This window comes from Vipera berus (assembly GCF_964194415.1).
Source record: "Vipera berus genome assembly, chromosome: Z".
Lineage (NCBI taxonomy): Eukaryota > Metazoa > Chordata > Lepidosauria > Squamata > Viperidae > Vipera > Vipera berus.
Genome location: NC_138205.1, coordinates 44,373,843 through 44,394,593, shown reverse-complemented (window position 1 = coordinate 44,394,593; position 20,751 = coordinate 44,373,843). Strand labels below are relative to the sequence as shown.

The window sequence follows — 20,751 nt, the reverse complement described above, 5'->3', positions numbered from 1 at the left end:
TTCAGGGCTGGTCCAGATGAATGGAACGGGGGGGGGGTTAATGGGACCTCTATTTCTCCCTTCCCTTCCTGGGGTCCCAGAGGGAGGAAAAAAATGGCTTCTGATAGTCAAAATTGGAAACTAATCAAGGAGAGAACCAACCTCCGCGAGCTGCATTGGCTTCCGGTTGCCCTTCGGGTGAGATTCAAGGTGCTGGTGATGACCTATAAAGCCCTAAATGGCGAGGGTCCGGGATATCTGAGGGAACACCTGCTGCCAGCATCAAGCTCCCTTCGTCCAGTGCGCTCCCACAGGGAGGGTCTTCTCAGGGTGCCGCCGGTTAAAGATTGCCGGCGGGTAACACCCAGGGGTAGGGTCTTCTCAGTGGGTGCGCCTGCCCTGTGGAACCAGCTGCCTACGGAGCTTAGGACTGCCCCCGACCTCCGTTTATTCCGCCGGGACCTGAAGACCTGGCTCTTCGAGCTCTCTGGCCCAGGCTGAGAATTTTTTAATTTTAATTTTAATTGGTTTTTTTTTACTGTTCTCAGGGTTTTATTTAATCTTTTTTAATTTGTTTTAATGTTTGTATTGACTCTCTTTTAAATGCCCTGTAAACCGCCCTGAGTCCTTCGGGAAAGGGTGGTATATAAATCTAAATAAATAAATAAATAAATAAACCTAGAATTAAGGAGAAATTTCTTGAGCAGGGGGTTGGAGTAGAAGACCTCCAATGTCACTTCCAACTCTGTTAATCTTAGTCAATAAAGAATTCTATCCCTATCCCTATTCCTGTTCCTATTTTGTTTTGTTCTGTTCTGTTCTACTCTACTCTAGTCTAATACTATTCTGTATTCTACTCTATATACTCTGCTCGGCATCTACCATCCATTATTCCATAATCTGTAGATACTTTGATTTTGATGTATGATATATTCCTAAAAATAAGTTTTAAAAAATCAAACTGGGAACGGATAATTATTGGTACTTTTAGAAGTTAAAAGATATTGAATGTTATCTTTCAAGCAGACAATTTATTTAATTAGGATTATTTAATATCATTTCAATTTCTGTTTACCTGAATGAGAAAAGTACTCAGCAATTTGTGTCATTGTGTACAGGACCATGAACATGAACAAGAGAAAATAAAAACAGAGTTGTCTAAAGATAAAAGGAAGATGCTAATGATCAAGCATATTAAAGATAAAGGCTACATCTCCAAAGTGTTTCATTTCCCTGATACCATAACTGCTAACAATCAAGAAGTTTAAAATCCATGGGATTATAACTAGTCTCCCTGAATGTGGTCTCAAAAGGAAAATTGATCCCAAATTGAACAAAAGAAAAGTTGATGGTGGAGGAAGAGGGAGAACAAAACTTGGGCTGAACTCCAAGATATCAAGTTACGCCATCTTTTGTTAGCCCACTGAAAGGACCTAGGAAGACAGATACAAAAAAGCAAACAGAAGTTTGCTAAATCCATGATGACAAGCCACAGTCCTTCTAGGACAGACATGTCAAACTCACGTCACATGATGTCGCGCAACGTATTGGAGCTTTTTCGCCATTGCCGGCAATGGGGTGGACACGGTTTTTTCATGACGTGTCCAGCCCACAGGTCGGCAGTTTGACACCTAGTAGAATGTCCTTTGGACAGATGAAACAAAATTAGTGTTGTTTTTTTTGAGCCACATCATTTCTTCACCGAAGATCAACAGAGTTTTTACCATCTTTATTGTGAAATCTGGAGTAGCTCCATACTTTTATGGAGTTGCTTTGCAGTCACTGGAAGCAGTGTCTTGAATATGTGCAGGGCGTAATGAAATTACAAGGTTATCAAGGTATTCTAGAGTAAAACATAATGCCTGGTGTTAGAAAGCTCTCTTCTCAATGACAGGTCACAGGTCCTTCACCAGGGTAATGAACCAAAACATGTATCCAAGAGGATCCAAGAATGGAAGAAAATTTGACTGTTCTGAAGCAGCCTGCTATGAGTCCTGTTCATAATCTAATAGCACTGCTGCAGAAAGAGCTGAAACTCACGGTTGAAAGAACCCATCAAACCTAAAACACCTAAAGTGGTTTGCTCAACAAGAGTAGGACAGATTGCCAGTTGAGAAGTATAGAAGTATTTTTCAGAGATACAGAAAGTGGTTGATTGCCTCAAAAGGGCATGCTGCAAAATATTAGGTTGGGGGGGCGTGTTACTCTGTTCATGCCATTTTCATTTGTTTTGTTATACAACAACCAAATTCTGCTCTATGGATTATGAAGTAATGAATGATGGATTCCAATGTCAGTTTCAATTTGTTTTACAGGAAATTGCAATTTTGGGGAGGAAGGTGCAGGGTGCCAATACTTTGGCTGCATTTGTAATTACTTCAATTGTACAAATATAGCTAAGGATGGCATTGCTCTCCAACTTAACTATGGTTACCCTCAGGTTAATCCTGATAACTGCTGCTCTTCTTTTTCTCTCTCTATGGTCCCCACTGAAGCAAGGTGGTCTTGGACGAGCCTCTGTGAGAGGGCGGCTCGTATATGTTATCATCGATACCAACCAATTACCATCTGCTGCCTCCCTAGAGGTGAGAGATCTAGGGAGGTATGCCCTTTTGAGTTGGCAATTGTCCATCCCATCGTAGATCTGGGCCCTTCGTGAGAGGGAGGTGCCTGTTCTATCCTGGAGTCATCTGATTGGTACCCAGCTCAGTGGCAGGGAGCTGGTGAATTGGACACTTTTGACTTTCAGCTTTCCAACTTTTGACTGATGGACTGCCTGACTGGACTCCCCCGGACTAATGGTTTTATCTTACTCCAGCACAGCCTTATTGGCGCTCAGGGGTGCCCCCCTCTCCTGGGTGCGACCCGCCTGCTTTTCCATCGTGCCTCTTGATGACAGACCCAATTATTGGGACCCCGAGAGATGGCTGGGCAGGGACAGGAGCCTCTCTTCCAAATTTAATAAGAGGCCCCTGGTGTGTTTTTTAGCTAAATGTTTTGAGGGGTTAGGGAGGGGGGTGGGCTTATCGGCTCGGTTGGAAACTAGGGGGGTTCCACCAACCGTTTCTCAGACCAGGTCAGGGACTGATCGCGCCGTGGTAGGGGCCGGGCTGGGGGTTTACGGGGCCCCGGGGCAGGGTGTGGGATTATCTATTCCCACAGCGGTTGGGAATGGCCGCAGGTGTAGGAACAGAGGGCCACATCAATACCCGGGGGTGCGTCCCCGCTGTCTTCAAGCGGTGATGCGCTCCGACCCTCTGATTTCAGCACGTGGTACCGGGAGCGAGGATGAGCAGCCACCTGAGCTCAGGCTCGTGTATTTCAATGCCAGATCTGTAATGAATAAAGCACCTCTCATTCGCGATCTGATTGAGGAGGAGCATGCGGACCTGGCTTGCATTACGGAGACCTGGTTGGGCCCAGAGGGCGGGGTCCCCCTGGTTGATCTTAGCCCATCAGGTTTCCGGGTGCTGCACCAGCCTAGGGCTCAAGGTAGGGGCGGTGGAGTGGCAGTTGTTGTGAGGGAGACCTTATGTCTGCGGGAGGCCACCATAGTCCAGATAGCCGGGTGTGAGTCCCTCCTCCTGAGATGTGGTCCCAGAGCTCAGTTGGGCTTGCTGTTGGTGTATATTTCACCTAGACACGTGGCAGCAGCCCTGCCTGAGCTTCTCGATATCCTCTCAGGGTTGGTGGTTGAGTTCCCCAAACTTATAGTTTTGGGTGACTTCAACCTACCATCCCTGGGGGGATCATCTGAGTTAGCTCGGGAGTTCATGGCTTCCATGACGGCCATGGACCTGAAGCAGGTTATTCTGGGCCCAACTCACGGAGGGGGTCACACGCTCGATCTGTTTTTTCTATCTGGATGGTGGTTAGATGATCTTGGGGGGGGTTCCCCAATTAATTTACCCCTGTCATGGACCGATCATCATCTCCTGCGGATGGTCTTCTGTTTTGCCACTCCCTGTCGTGGGGTTGCTGAGCCAACAAGATGGTTCCGCCCTAGGCGCCTTATGGACCCTGAGCGGTTCCAAACGGCGCTTGGGCCCCCACCTGCCTCCTTTGCTCACAGCTCGGTCGATGCCCTGGTGGAAGCCTGGGAAAGGGCAGCCACAGAGGCACTCGACCAAGTTGTACCCATGCGGCCCTTGACCCGACGCAGATCCCAACGGGCCCCATGGTTCTCCATGGAGCTCAGCGAGATGAAGCGTCGGAGACGGGGCCTAGAGAGCTGTTGGAGGTCCAGCCGATCCGAATCCGACCGGTTACGACTAAGGTCGTTTACGAGAACTTATCTCGCAGCATTGAGGGTGGCTAGGTCTAACCACTTTGCCACCCTCATTGCGTCCGCAGAGAATCGCCCGGCCGCCCTGTTTAGGGTGACTCGCTCTCTCCTTAATCAGGAGGTGAGGGAGGAACCCTTGCAGGGTCGAGCCGAGGAGTTTAGTCGATTTCTGTTGGACAAAATCGCTCGGATCCTGACCGGTTTGGACTCCGACTGGGCAGAGTCTGACGAAGAGGATACGGGCGATCTTGTCGATTTAATCTGGGAAGAGTTCGATCCTGTGACCCCTGAAGAAGTGGACAAGATCATGGGGAAGCTGAGCTCCACCACGTGTTTGTTGGACCCGTGCCCCTCCTGGCTGACCTATGCAGCCCGGGATGGGACACGAGGCTGGCTCCAGGCAGTGATTACTGCTTCTCTGAGTCAGGGTAGTTTTCCCGCCGCCTTGAAGGAGGCGGTGGTGAGACCCCTCCTCAAGAAGCCTGCCTTGGACCCAGCAATTTTAAACAACTATCGTCCGGTCTCCAACCTTCGCTTTTTGGCGAAGGTTGTTGAGAGCATGGTGGCGCATCAGCTCCCTTTGTTCTTGGAGGAAGCTGACTACCTAGACCCGTACCAATCGGGTTTCAGGCCCGGGTACAGCACGGAGACGGCATTGGTCGCGCTGGTGAATGATCTCTGGCGGGCTCAGGACAGGGGTTGTTCCTCTGTCCTAGTCCTTTTAGACCTCTCAGCGGCTTTTGATACCATCGACCATGGTATCCTGCTGCGACGTCTCAGGGGGTTAGGAGTGGGAGGCACGGTTCTCCAGTGGTTCTCCTCTTACCTCCTGGGACGTTCGCAGTCGGTGTTGGCAGGGGGGCAGAGATCGACCCTGAGACCTCTCATTTGTGGAGTTCCTCAGGGATCGGTTCTCTCGCCTCTCCTGTTCAACATCTATATGAAGCCGCTGGGTGAGATCATTCGTGGTTTTGGAGTTGGGTATCACCAATATGCTGATGATACCCAACTTTTTATTTCTACCCCAAACCACCCCAGCGATGCCCTTGACGTGATGTCCCGTTGCCTGGAGGCGGTCCGGGTCTGGATGGGGAGGAACAGGCTTCGACTCAACCCTGACAAGACTGAGTGGCTGTTCGTGCCGGCATCCCGGGAAATTCCGATTATCCCATCATTGGCCATGGGGGGTGAGCTATTACCCCCCGTAGATAGGGCCCGCAACTTGGGGGTCCTTCTAGATTCACAGCTCTCTTTGGAAGAGCATATTGGAGCTGTGACTAGGGGGGCCTTTGCCCAGGTTCGCCTGGTGCGCCAGTTGTGGCCCTATCTAGACCGGGATGCCTTGCGCACAGTCACTCATGCGCTCGTGACCTCTCGTCTAGACTACTGTAATGCTCTCTACATGGGGCTGCCCTTGAGGTCCACCCGGAGACTCCAGCTGGTGCAGAATGCAGCCGCGCGAGTCGTCTTGGGAGTTTCCCGATACTCCCATGTTACACCTCTGCTCCGCGAGCTGCATTGGCTACCGGTTGCTCTCCGGGTGAGGTTCAAGGTGTTAGTTATGACATACAAAGCCCTTCATGGCATGGGTCCGGATTACCTACGGCAACACCTACGACCGGCGTCAACGTCCCTCCGTCCAGTGCGCTCCCACAGAGAGGGCCTCCTCAGGGTGCCGCCGATCAAAGAATGCCGATTGGTGACCCCCAGGGGGAGAGCGTTCTCTGTGGGCGCACCAGACCTTTGGAACAGCTTACCGGTTGAGCTCCGGACAGCCCCCGACCTTCGCTCCTTCCGGCGCGATCTTAAAACATTCTTTTTCGAACAAGCTGGCCTGGTCTGACGGGATGGGGTTGGGTTTTTAAAATTAGTTCTTAACTCAATATGTATTGATTTTATGGGCATGATGTTTAATTGGTTTTTAATGGTTTTTAATTTTTGTATCTGATTTTTATTGTGTATTGCCCTGTTTACCGCCCTGAGTCCTTCGGGAGAAGGGCGGTATAGAAATCAAATTATTAAATTAAATTAAATTAAATTAAGAGCAAAAGACATATTTATTATTATTCACATTAAGAGGATTGAAAAACAAAAATGAGCTGCTATCTTTGTTCATACTCTGACAAATTTGCACTATTTATAAATATAATAGAACCCATATTATAAATGTTTGTATTTGCCTTATTGTGTGATGCATTGATTAGATGGACACCATTTTTGCTTGAATTTTGTTAAAACCTCTGTTGTGGATATATTAGTTTTACCATTGTTACATATTTTTTTAAATTAAAATTCCAACTCAGATCTTGTTTACGTTGATATATTTCTTCCAGTGTTGGACAATGTTTATTTTTGCAGCTGTGAGCATGTATCTCAGTAAATTACATTTCTTGTACATATATTCTGGAATTACTGGTATACCTAGTTAAAAAATGATTTCAAGTTTAATTTCTAAAATTCTCCAGACGGTATTACAGTTAAGTCATGTTGTTATTAAGCAGGTTATCATGTGACTGTGACTGCTTTTATGATCTTTCTTGAAGCAGTCATTAAATCTAATGCTTGTGGCTGTTAAGTGACCACAATGGTTGGTAAACAAGTGTATTCTCTTTAATGGGTGAAGTCAAAAATTGTAGTCACATGATCACAAACACTGCAAATGTGCCTTTGTGTATGTTGCTAAGTGTCCAAAATGTGATTATTATGGGGGTGCATGTGTACAGCCAGTGGAACTCTGGAACTGAATTTTAAGTAGCTGTGAGGAGGTCTGTGGTAACTTTGGTTGCTAAGCAATTGGTCATTAAGGACTACCTGTTCCTACCATGTGGTAAAATGTTCCTTCACAGCATTTACACTATTTGTTAATGTATGATTTATCTTGGAAATTAAGTTGTGTACCATTTGCAAAACAATTACATATAAATGCTCTTTCAGATTGTAAGTTGGCATGATTGTACAGATTTCATGTAGTTTTTCATACTGTTGTTTCTTTAAATTTTACATCCATTTTATCATTTTTAATTTATTCTGTCATATCAGAATAAGAGTTGGAAGGGACCTTTGAGGTCTTCTAGTCCAACCCCCTGTTCAGGCAGGAAACCCTATACCATTTCAGACAAATGGTTGTCCAATCTCTTCTAAAAAACTTCCAGTGTTGGCGCATTCACAACTTCTGGAAGCAAGTTATTCCACTGATTAATTGTTCTGTCAGAAAATTTCTCCTTAGTTCTAGGTTGCTTCTCTCTTTGATTAGTTTCCATCCATTGCTTCTTGTCCTGCCTTCTGCCTTCTTTGGAGAATAGGCTGACTCCCTCCTCTTTGTGGCACCCACTGAGATATTGGAACATTGCTAACATGCCACCCCTGGTCCTTCTCTTCATTAAACTAGACATATCCAATTCTAGCAACCGTTCATTACGGTATATATTTTAGCCTCCAGTCCCCTAATCTTTTTTGGTCTTCTCTGCACTCTTTCTAGTCTCAACATCTTTTTTACATTGCGACGACCAAAACTGGATGCAATATTCCAAGTGTAGCCTTATCAAGGCATTATAGTGATATTAACACTTCATGTGATCTTGATTCTATCCCTGTTTATGCAACCTTGGCAGCTGCAGCACACTGCTGGTTCATATTTAAGTAATTGTCCACTAGGACTTCAAGATTCCATTCATAGTTATTACTATTGAGCCAGGTACGACCTATATGATACCTGTGCATTTGGTTTTTCTTGCCTAAATGTAGAACCTTACTTTTATCACCATTGAATTTCATTTTATTAGATAATGGTCGATATTCAAGTCTGTCAAGATCCTTCTGTATCTTAAGCCTATCTTCTGGAATGTTCAGCTTGGTGTCATCTGCAAATTTGATGGGTTCTCCATCTGAGTCATTGATGAAGATGTCGAAGAGTACTGGGCCTAAAGGAGAGCCTTGGGGTACCTCACTGCATATTTCCTTCTATATAGATGCAGTTCCATTGATGACTATACATTGAGTGCGGCTGGTCAGCCAGTTACAAATCCATCTGGTGGTGATGCTAACCCACATTTTTCTACCTTATGAAGTAGTAGGTTGTGGCCTACTTTTATCAATTGCCTTACTGAAGTCTAAGTAATTATTTCCACAGCATTCCTCTGGGCCATTAATTTTGTCACTTTATCAAAGAATGCAATGTCTGACATGATCTGTTTTTGACAAACCCATGTTGGCTTTTGGTTATGACTGTTTGCTGATTTATTGCTTATCTTTTCCAGAATCTTCCCAAGTCAGGCTGATATGTCTAGTTTGTTGGATCTATCTTTTTTCCTTTTTTGAAGATGAGAACTACATCAGCTCTTTTCCAGTCCTGTGGTAGTTCCCCAGTGCTCCAGGATCTTTGAAAGATATAGTTCAGTGGTTTTCAGATCATATCTGCCAGTTCCTTCAGAACCTTGAGGTGTAATCCATCTGGTCATGGTGATTTGAACTTGTCTAGGGTGGATAGGTACTCACTTACCATTTTCTTGCCTATCTTAACATGTTTCTGATCTGTCTTTTATGGTACTATTTTTGGCTAGTAGTTGGACTGTTTTTTCCTTTACTGTAAAGATGGATGCAAAGAATGAGTTAAGCAGTTCTGCTTTCTCCCTATTGCTTGTTACTTTCTTGCCACTTTCTCCCATTAGGACCAATCATTTCCTTGACTTTTTTCTTGTTTATATATTTTATTTTATTATATATTTTTATTATTTTGTCACAAGCCTTAGTTCATTTTGACATTTAGCTTTCCTCACTTCATCTTTGAAGGCTTGGGCTATTTGCTGATATTCTTAGTTATGTACCCTACTTTGAATAGGAATTTATATATGAGTATGAATTTATATATACTCTAACAAATGCCATTGATAGTGTATCAGCATTTCAAATATTGTCATTTTTATTCCCCTTCCCTCATTCTTAAAATCAGATATTATCCTTTCAGCAATCTCTGAGTACATCTATCATGATATATTCCAATCTTCCATCAAGTAATTCTTGCTGTGTAAGAATTTAACCCACAAGTGTCAAACTCGCCATGTCACATGACATGTCGTGACATATTGCAAAATTTTATTGCATTGCTGGAACTGGGGTGGGCACGGCCTCTGTATGATGCAACCAGCCCGTGGGCTGGCAGTTTGACACCGATTTAACCTGTTCATAAAATTTGAATAAACCATATCTGCATATGTAATTGTATTGGATTTATTACTTACTTTCTGGAATTCTCATGCTTTTATCACTTTGTCCTCTTCCATGAGTCTATACCAGACATGTCAAACTTGCGGTGTCATGTGACGTCGCGTGACACATTGAAACTTCTTTCCCATTGCCGGCAATGGAGTGGACGCGGTTTCCTTGTGACGCATCCAGCCTGCAGACTCGCAGTTTGACACACCTGGTCTGTACAATAAATATCCATGGAATCCTGCCCATACTGTTGTTTTATTATTTATTTTTTTTCCACTCTGTTAATCATGAGGTAACTGTCTTTATGATAAAATTTAAAATTTGGAAGAGCAAGACCTCTGTTTTGAATCTTACAACTTTTTAAAATTTAACTCGTCTTTTCCCACTCCAGATAGATAAGTGGATTGGCAATTTTTTTGTAAATTTTCTTTGATACTGGAATTGATGCCATTTAAACAGTTGTTTATCTGGAGTAACGTATTTTGAATGAATGAACAAGTAAATTTTGATAATTGCAGTTGATCCCAATCAAGGCTGCTATAAATGTCTCCACCTTTCAAGATATTTTTCAATTTCTTGCCATATTTTAAAATATTTCTTGATTATCTGCCATATGCTTATCAATTTCATTAAATGGGTTGTCTGCCAGATTCCTCCAGCAAGATATTAATTTGTCTTTGAGTAAAAAAAATCTTGTAATTATTTTATAAGCCCTGGTTGACTCAACCTTCCATCCTTCCGAGGTCAGTAAAATGAGGACCCAGATTGTTTGGGGCCATATGCTGACTCTGTAAACTACGTAGAAAAGGCTGTAAAGTATTATAAAGCGGTATATAAGTTTTAAGTGCTATTGCTATTGAACCAATTACTCAAGGTAGCAAAAACTAGAGAAAGGCAAGAAAAAAAATATCTAATTTCTATATTTTTTATTTTTTAAACATGGTTTCTTTTTCACTAATTGATGCTCAGGCTGTATTCCTCTGCCTGTAACTCTTATGATTTCTTATCAAATAGGATATTATTTTTAGCATACCAATAACAATCAGAGAAAAAATAGTTTGAACTCCTGTATTTCCAGTGACTCCACTGTTAGATCTGAATAAATGTGAGTTCCATTTAAGAGGCATTTTATTTTCCTCAAAGTTTTATTTAAAAGTCCTAAACAAAACTTGACAAGATCTGTCACTGCAAGGACCAAGTTTTAATCTGGGGTCCTGTGTTTTCTTCCTGCAGCAGCTAGAGGATTTTTAATTATTTTTGTACTGCCCCCAACATGCAGAATATGGAAAGAAGGTAAATTCTGGTTTTCAGACAATAGATAAGTTTTGCACTGGAAAACAAAACAAAATCAACAAAAACCTTGCAAACAAATATTGTATCCCTACAGAGCATCAAGGGAAACCGTCATCATCATCCTCTGCCATTTCCTTGGCAAATTCTAGATCCTGCTGCTCCCGCTCCCGCCGCTCCTGTGAAACAAAGGTCACTGTATGATTTAGTGTAATTTATGTGCTACACAGCAAAACTGAGTTTCAGTGCAAATTATATATAAGTTATGCCGCTTTCAACGAGGCCCATTAAAAGATACTATTATTTCACACTTTTTAAAGTTACTCATATAGCTGACATATTACAGAGAGAGAATTACATTTAAATGCTTCTGAGATATTTGACCTGAATTGGGTGATATATGTATTTTGGTACTCATTACATTTCTAATATGCATATTCAGTTTTCTGAAAGTTGGAGGGCAGTTGGTAAACTGAAGGACTTAAATGTGTCAAATTTTGTCTAGTTATGTAAATTAAGCCACTTTGCTCCATTAACATTTTTTTTATTTTGCAAAGGAATAGGCAACAGACAATAACATGGTACTAGAGATACTGCTAGATAAGTGCTTCTCTATCTTGGCCAATTAAAGATGTGTGGACATCAACTCCCAAAATTCACCAGCCAGCCATGCAGGCTGAGAAATTCTTGGAGTTGAACTCCAGAACATCTTAAAATGATCAAGATGAAAAATACTGCTCCAGATGATATAAAAATTAAACATTTAATTTTAAAAAAGTTTTAAATCTCACAACTCAAGTTTACGAGACTACAACAAATCATTCTGTATTTAAATCTTACATGATTTCAGCAATTTAATGTTCAACAGTCTAATGCCATTACACAAGATCAATAGGATCTAGTAGTTCATTAAGACTGCCAGTCCTAATCTTATGCAAAACAATGCCCCAACTAAGGAGCTTTCTATGTGACTGACAGGAAACCTTACCTCTGCTGATTCCAAATCCTTGTTGTAAGATTTTGGGGGGAATCTCATAGCCTAAAAATGGGAGAAAAGAAAAAGAGCAAACACCAATAAATTAAAGGTAAATTTCAAAAAGAAAGCTCAGATTCCACATATTCCTCAATGGCAGAGGCACAAAAGAACAATTCAAAAGGGACATGTACTAGCTCTTCCACTTGAAACTGGTCAAATCCTACATGTATTTCCTCACTTTGTCTTTAGTGACAGGAACTGAATTCTGTCTGTCATAATTTTTCCCCAAAATTGGAGAGTTCCCTGCCTTCTCCACATCTAAAAAAATTCCTTAATACTTACATAGGCCTTTAGAGACCTTAAAGCACCTTAAGCATTGACGTTTGATTATAGAGAAAACTACTGATGACATTAACTGGAGAATCAAACCTGCCTTCTTTTCAACCTTGTTCAGACAAAGAACACACTCAGAAGTCCTCCTGTGGAGTTCTAAAATTTGATATTTTACCTCATACAGCTTGCAAGCAGTTCCCCTACATTGGCAATTTGCAACAAAATGACCAAATCCTAAGCTTTGTGCTTTTTGTTTTTTTATTTCTTTGAGGTGTGGGGGGCAGTCTGCTTCCGAGAGGCTGCCTTCCCTGAGGTTCCAAAAATCCACCCTCAAAGTGCATGAGAAAAATGTATGCTTCTCTTTTAGGTGATATCACATCACTGGATGACTAGGTGGCTGAAATATGTCCTTAAACACTGACCATCCTTGCCTTACCTTGACAGACATATTGTGAATGTCGAGGCAGAAGGAAATACGTTGGTGGAAAGCAAGCTGGGGCTCCCGGGTGGAATAAATGTCAGTCATCTCCTTTGACTGGACATATCCTTTCTCATGGTTAATGCTAGCTTCAATCACACCATCCCGAATAGCCTGGAAATCAAGGCACAACAATGGACCTTAGAGAAAGCTTTTCACAGCTTGTTTGGGAAAAGAAGGTTTATGTTGTCTGCTAATGGAAAGGAAGGGATGTTATTCAGTTCTACAGTATTAATGCCAAAAACTTTATGTGATGCCAAGTATTAAAAACTAAGTTAAAGCAATCAGCAGTGGATTTTGAACATTTGTTTTGGAATTTTTCAAATAACTAAGATTCAAAGGAAATTTCTCTTACCACCAAGATTGGCATCTAATGCCTTTCAAGTACAACCCAGTTGCTCAGGATGTCTGGAAGAAGATTATAAACGGTATAGTCCCTCACCTTGGCAACAATGAATTCAGCATCCTCTGGGCTATCCAATTGCAACTTCTGAGCTATATCAGCTAAAGAAATGCGTGAATACGAAAGGCTGATCATGCGAACACCTGGATTAAGAGGTAAAAGAAAATCAGTGCATATATATATGTGTATATATATATATATATATATGTATGTATGTGTATGTATATATATGTGTATGTATATATGTATATATATGTATATGTATATATAAATATGTATATGTGTGTATATGTGTGTGTGTAATATATATATGTATGTATGTATAGGTATGTATATGTATAGGTATGTATGTATAGGTATGTATATGTATATATGTATATATGTATATATGTATATATATGTGTATATATATATATATAGTCCATGTTATCACCAGAAGGAAAATAACAAGGAATTAATGGTCTCTTACCTGTTTTAATCACATTGTGTCTTAGCCGGATGATAAGGGTGTATGTTCCATCTGTTTGGAACTTATCACTAAACTGATCAAGAACCTGGTTGAACTTGGCCAGATTTCCTGTTCGAACAGCTGTCAAAAGGTTGCAAGAGAGAATTAAACTGAAGAGCTGCATGAAATATGTGAAGGATTTATGCACCTGGATGAATACTGAAGCCTCAGTATTCTGATTTCAGTACTTTAATATGTGCCCTTGCTTGATGATGCTTTAGATTTAATATAAATCTATGCTGAGGCTTTGCTATACGTTGGAAGCAAGATCACAAAACACAATATTCATTGAATGGCATCAAGTCTAGTGTCTACACTTGTTGTTAAGATTCTTTTAAATTGGTGATTTAATACCTGACTCTTCATCCCAAGTTCACACACCGCATAAACGTAATGTAATGAATAGTTATACCTATGAGAAACTTTGAGGGAATAATCAAATACATTTGATTGTAGCAGACATAATCATGACATAAATTGCAGTTTCTTTGACATGCCTGGGCAACTTTTAGCCACTATCAAGAGTAAAGGGGAGTATATGTGCAATCAATACCTCATATACTTCATCATTTTTCCATATAATGTGGGTAGAATCACTTACAGCAGTTGGAGCAAGGCTTTCTCTCTCTTGGACTCTATTATAGTCCACTGGTCTCCTATTGCCAATAACAATTAGAAATAAGTAATCTTAAGCTCCAGAAATTGGTACTGTCAATACATCAGTCTGTGGAAATGTGCTACTAATACCATTTAGTATGAATTTCTGTGGTTCCTGAAGTATCTGAGCAAGTTTACTTACAGTTGCTGTAATCTCTTCCACCAGGGACTCAAGAATTTTATATTTTTCTGCTTGCGTTCCAATTTTTTTTTGGAATGTACTCCCTAAAAACCAAAAGCCCTAACATCTTTTCAAAGGACTGCTAGTTATGACCCTCAGTGATAATACTCACCCTGTGTCAAAAGGAAGTAGGGCATGAGAGATCTTTTCAGAGATGGCTGCCGAAACTGCAGTCTATCTGGAATCTCACCTAGTAGCAATTCTACCACAATCAGCAACTTATGAACCTAAATCGGGGGTACAATAATAAAGCAATTGTTCAGCTAATAGCCACATAATGCATGCATCCCCAACCCACAGCACCTTCTGAAGGAATCAACACTCACTGTCTGTTTGAAGCCAACAGCTGTATGCTGTGGTGCCTTGCGCAGCGCATTTGTCATGGTTCTCCGAGCTTCAGAATATTCCAATTGGATGGCTTTGATACGGCCTGGAAAGGAAAGAAACTAGTGTTAAGAAAGATTAGTGCAAATGTTCACAATAAGGCTACCTTGAGATGTTAGATTTCCCCCTTCCCTTTGTGATATGAATTTGTACTATGTTACTAAACTAGAACTAGAAATATTCAATCAAATGGCAGCTTTGCTTTAATAATTCTAAGGGACATTTTAACACAAAGAAATCCTGCTATTATCTATTCCCAGTAAAGTTTGAGGCAAATAAACAGGCACTGTGATTATTATACACCTCAGTAACTGGACCTCTCTTAATTTTGTGATGGTAACATTTTGATAAATAAAGGTAAAGGTAAAGGTTCCCCCGCACATGCGTGCTAGTCGTTTCCAACTCTAGGGGCCGGTGCTCATCTCCGTTTCAAAGCCAAAGAGCCAGCGCTTGTCCGAGGACGTCTCCGTGGTCATGTGGCCGGCATGACTAGACGCCAAAGGCGCACGGAACGCTGTTACCTTCCCACCGGAGTGGCCCCTATTTTTCTACTTGCATTTTTACGTGCTTTCGAACTGGTAGGTTGGCAGAAGCTGGGACGAGTAACAGGCGCTCACTCTGTTATACATGTGCATAAATACACACATGCACATCCTACAAATGTAGTTTTATAGAAATGTTTTACTTAAAAAATTACTATATAACCTGATGTAGAAACAAATTTACAAAATAAAAAGTGAAATTGTGGCTGTTGGAAAAACATCCATCCAGATTCATTAGTTTGCAATCTCTAGAGGTAGTTACTTTTAATGTTTTAAAGTGACTGAGACTATGGTAGAGAGGATGATATTTTATTTTAGGATGTAAGCCACCCTGAGTCTTCGGAGAAGGGCGGGATATAAATGGAATTAAAATAAATAAATAAATAAATTTTCCATTGCAACACAGCAAAGAATCATGCCACCAGTTTTCCAGCCATGGTTGTCTGAATGTTTTCAGACGCCAGAGAAAAGGCTTTAATAATCTAGGGCTCAAGACTGCCTTATCCTAACAGTCAAAGGTTTCCTATATCTGTGCCAAAGAGAAGTTTGGAATATATTTTCTCAAAAAATCATTGTTCCTTTCCCAGTTATAGTACTCTTAAGCACAATATTGCTTTACAGAAATCCAAAAGAAATATGGATGTCTCTGTCAATAGCAGAACAGTATGGCATTTGTAATCTATTCAACATCGTAAGAATTATAGCTTTTTAAATGTTTCTAATTCTTAGTTAAAAAAATAAGTGTGAGCATATATGGATGATGAAGGAGGGTATACTATTTTTCAATATAGAATATATATTCTATAGAATAACTTAGTTTACACAATTTATTTTGCTTTTCCTAATGATAAATTACACTTAAGTCATTTTGTTTTGCTTTCAAGGTCAAAAACAATAAATAAGTACACCCCTGCAAAGTATAATCAAGCAGAATATTTTATTTTATATTAAATGATCGGCCGTTTCTTCTTACCAGTGTAGTAGAGGTACCTGGCCCATTCATTATTATTTGCCTGCTCAGGGAACACTGATTTGGAGACCAACTTTTCTGCCTGATCATAAAGGTCATAATGAAGGTAGTTCCTGAGCAGCAAATTTAGCAGAGTAGCCTGTCCATCTGCATCATGCCGGAGTGTTGCAGTCCTTAAACGAGCATGAAGGAAACTTCAAAAGGAAAAGAAATGGAGAGAGGCTTTGTCACCAGGAAAGTGCAAAAGGGGGGGGGGAGAAAGATGATGGTAACACCCAGATGCTTCCAATTTTACCTCCTGACCACATCCAACTTATTTAAGAACTCATAGATACGAGCATGGTAATAGTAACACTTGGCCACCACTAGATCAAGGGCACGGCGATTTTGAGGACTTATTTTTTGCATCAAATCATCTGAAACTTTCTGGGCCTGAAGGAAAGAAAAGAGACAATGTGAAAAGCATGTAAGGCTATATCATTAAATATAGATCAAGTCATACACTTCCTATCAAGTATGCAAAAAGAACCTGAGATTATTTTTAAAATCTTTCATGTCGTTTTATTAAAAAAATCAGTAATAATGTATTCATTTGGATATGAGGATCCTATGCACATAGGCAAGCAAAATTCATTCACATCCATTATGAATTTCTAATCCCTGCTGTTGTAAAAACTCCAGTTTATGGAATATTAAATTATGGTACCCAGTGTGTTCAATATGGCTTGGTATTTTGGCTATGCATAAATGAAATGTATGTATGTAATAATTACAGATATAATTGTAAATAAATATCAATTTTGGGGAAAAACAGTTTGCATATTGAATGAAGATTTATCCCTAGTTATTTGATTATAAATCTGGCCCCAAATTTATGGACTAAAATCTTCCAAAGATGCAATGTCCCTGTAACTGATATGTTTCTCCCTTGCTAATACATTCACTTACAGTTGTACACTCTCCTGTATGTAACCGTTAGCTGGATATGTGTGGAAAGTATTAGATGACACCCAATTTTCCTTATTTCCCTGCTCTTTCTTCCACCCTCTAAGTCCGTGTGTGATCTCTGGCAAGTCTTTGCTTTCAATTAAGAAACAACATATATGGAATGTCAGTCCAGTACCTCTTGGTAGCGTTTGCTATTCATCAAATAGATGACCAGGAGTAATTGGAGATATGCTTCTACTTCCGGCAAAAGAGGAGCAGAAGCTGCCTTCCCTGTGCGGGGACGGAACTGTAGGTCCACTTCTGTGTCCATGGGCTATAGAGTGATAAGAAAGAAAGAGAGAGAGAGAGAGAGAGAGAAAAATAGTTTCCTCCCTTTCTCATAAAAACCAATTTACCAATGGTTTAAGATCATCTTTCCCACATCCATGATTCAACATTTAAATTATCCTTAAATATATCAGTGTGGTGGAATGTAATCCGGAGTAGCAGGAGGGAGGGACTGCTCTTTTCCAAGTGACAAAGAGACGATGGAGCTTGAAATGTCCGATGGGCAGGAAGAGAACAAGATGGGACCCTCCCTTGGATTTCATAGAGTATTAGTTATTACAGATAGTTGTTTGCTAAGATACTGTTTGTTAGTGAACAACAGTAATGGAACTAAGTAACTTTGCATGTTGTCCTTGGTTCTTTGGGCCTGACAATCAAGAGATAATACATGACAATCCTCCTAACATTCAGTGGGAATACCCAGATTATCTCCCACCTCAGCCTCCTCTGAACTTGCCTCCTCCAGGAAGCTGATGAGGAAGTCCCGCACAGCACTGTTAGATGTGAAAAAGCCACTGATGGCTTTTTGGAGCACATTGGGGTTGAGGCGACGGGAAGTGGAGGGCAAAGCTCTGAGGGCACGCAGAACATAACGAGGTTCCTTCCCTAACACAGCTTTCTCAAGTTGCTTCACATGTTCTTTGATGTCTGCAATGAATAATAAACAAAGTTACCTCAATAAACTTGACTTAACGTTATAGTGTGGCAGGAAATGCCCACTACTGATTGGAGCAAGTTAATATTCATACAACAAAAACACATGACACTAAAATATAACAACGTTCTACTGTTTTATCATGATTTTTTTGGTTTCTAAGCTATAATTCTGGCGCTATTTTAAACTAATAGCAAACTTACTCAAATTCCTATCAAAGCTATTTATGATATGAAAAGATGTTTGCAGCGACTGAGAATTAAGCCATGATGGTTTCTGAGTTTATAATGCAGATTTCAGTATCCTCTAAACCAGTGTGTATCAATCTCAGCAACTTTTAACGTGTGGACTGCCAAAACTTCCCAGCCAGCCTGCTCTAAGGCTTCACACTGCCATTTCAATCAATGTATTGCTACAGCTTAATCTGAACCCTTTAGCTTCGTTGCTAAATGAAAAATATAAAATGCAAATGGGCAAAAGTCAACATTATTTTGAAGTGGTGGGAACTCCATGAGTTATCTGTGGATGATGAAAACTGAATGCTGGCACTGTTGCAGATTAATCTGATAGGAAACAAATTTTGGACCTTAGTTGGAGGATATTTTTCAGAGAGATTTTTACCTAATACCGATATTCTGGTGTTCTGGAATCAAATTATTTTCCACTTTTACAAAATTTTAAGCATTATTTTTAAAGAGATACAATTGCTTGTGCTTCTTGCATTTTTATCACTTTTGGCTTATTTTGATTTTATTCTATGTTTCTATTTATTTTTAAGATTCCACTTTGTGAACCATCTACTAAGCTTTACTATTCCAATAAGAGAGTCATCTCCATTAAAATATACTATGTTACTAAGCTGGCCATATACCACACCCTTTAAATAAAAATCTATTGAAAATATTTGAAAGCTGGGCTCTGCCAGGTTATTTTAGACCAGTATTTTTCAACCACAACAACCTTACTACATAATAAATTATACTGTAATACTATGCAATCCAAACCTGTTTCTTTGCCAACACAAACTTGTGAGAAGTCAGAATTTTGAGCAAGACATCTTCTAACTGGATTGTGTTTTTATGCATTTCCTCTATAAAGCTCCCAATATTTCAATAAATGTAATAAGCCACGCAAGAAAACAGCATGCAGATTTTCATAGGCCAGATCTGGTAGCCCTAGAAAAACCCAATGTCACTCGTTTTCAAATCAATGATGGAAGTCTGTCTGTGGCTAACGGGCTAAAAGCATTACTGGAGGGGTCTTCAAACTTGGCCCTTTTATGACTTGTGGACTTCAACTCCCAGAATTCCTCAGCCAGGCATGCTGGCTGAGGAACTCTGGGAGTTGAAGTCCACAAGTCATAAAAGGGCCAGGTTTGAAGACCCCTGCGACTAAGGCCACCACAAGCAATTATAGTGTATTAAACGAACTATGAAGAATTATTGCTTACACTATCAGTACATCACATCCTCCCTAAATTAGGCTCCCTGCTCTTAGCGCTTCTGTGGCTTTAAAGACTTCTGTAATTTTCGTCTTTTCTCAAGAAACAATCCCACTCTGTTCACCCCGCTTTCCAAGCCGCAATTCCGCCCTCAAAACTGACCAACTGGAGCCCCTGCAACTTTCGGCAGCACCCCCACCAGCACTACGCCCTAACCACGATGGGAACGGGAACGGGGGGGGGAAACATTCTAGGCCCCGCCCCTTTCCTCTTCTCTGGCCGCTGCCGCTCAACCTTAGCTCTCAACTCCCGTACGATGCTACTGCGCGCCCCCCCCCACCTTCGAGAGTGACGGCATCGAGCTCGCGCTGCGATTTCTCCGCGGAAGCAGGTTCGGCCGTAGGCGCCTCCTCCTGCATCTCCACATCGGCGGCCTGAGGGGGCGGTTGAGGGGGCTCGGCGGGAGGCAGCTTGGCCTTTTCGGATCCGGCGCGGCGTCTCGACCCGCCTTCCTGCTTCATGGTTCCGTCTTCCACGAACCGGCGACGACCGTGACAGAGCAACAATCGCGGGGCAGAGCGCAGGGCACGACGGGAAAGCAAGAGCAAGTTCGACCAGCCGGTCGCCGAGGGGCGGGTCGAGGAACGAACGCGGATGGATTCGGATTCTGAGCATCCTCAGAAAAAAGGAGATCCGTTGTAAAAAGGCATGGAGACGGAAATCTCTGTCCTTCCGCTCCGTTTGCGAAGAGGGTGGGGTATTCGCCCTGGGGCGCCGGACGTGAAGTGAGGGGGGACGTCGACGATAGCCCTTTCCTTGCGAGATCTCCTTATTAGCAGCATTTCTCAATCTTGGCAACTTGAAGATTTTTATTCTAGTTGGGTTTTTTTTATCACGCCTTATAAGTAGCTGACGGCGGCGAACATTTCTGATATTCGTTTCCTTCTCTTTTCCCCACAACAATAACCTTGCGAGGTGAGAAAAGAGTGACAGGCTGAGAGAGACTGCGGAAAATGTGGCATAAAGTCACCCAAGCCTAAGGCCCTTTATCCCTGATGCCTTGGCCCCTAGACTTAAGGCCTACGGACTTCCAACTTCGTAGTTGGAGTCCACACAACTTTAAAGTTGCCAACGTTGAGAAACACTGCATTATGGGAAATGCTTAAAAGCCCCCAATGCAACA

At 41.6% G+C, this 20,751-nt stretch overlaps 1 protein-coding gene across 1 annotated transcript; it reads right to left on the bottom strand.

The window, feature by feature from the left end:
- Positions 1-10,386: 10,386 nt before the first annotated feature.
- PSMD3 (proteasome 26S subunit, non-ATPase 3) lies at positions 10,387-20,162 on the bottom strand. Its single transcript, XM_081345020.1, has 12 exons — positions 19,909-20,162; positions 17,930-18,120; positions 17,321-17,458; positions 16,493-16,629; positions 16,201-16,391; positions 14,628-14,731; positions 14,414-14,528; positions 13,425-13,544; positions 12,995-13,098; positions 12,511-12,666; positions 11,754-11,804; positions 10,387-10,944 (listed from the first exon to the last, which is right to left on the bottom strand). Exons 1-12 carry the CDS (start codon positions 20,087-20,089, stop codon positions 10,867-10,869), a joined length of 1,566 nt encoding a protein of 521 aa, XP_081201146.1. The 5' UTR covers positions 20,090-20,162; the 3' UTR covers positions 10,387-10,866.
- Positions 20,163-20,751: the final 589 nt, after the last annotated feature.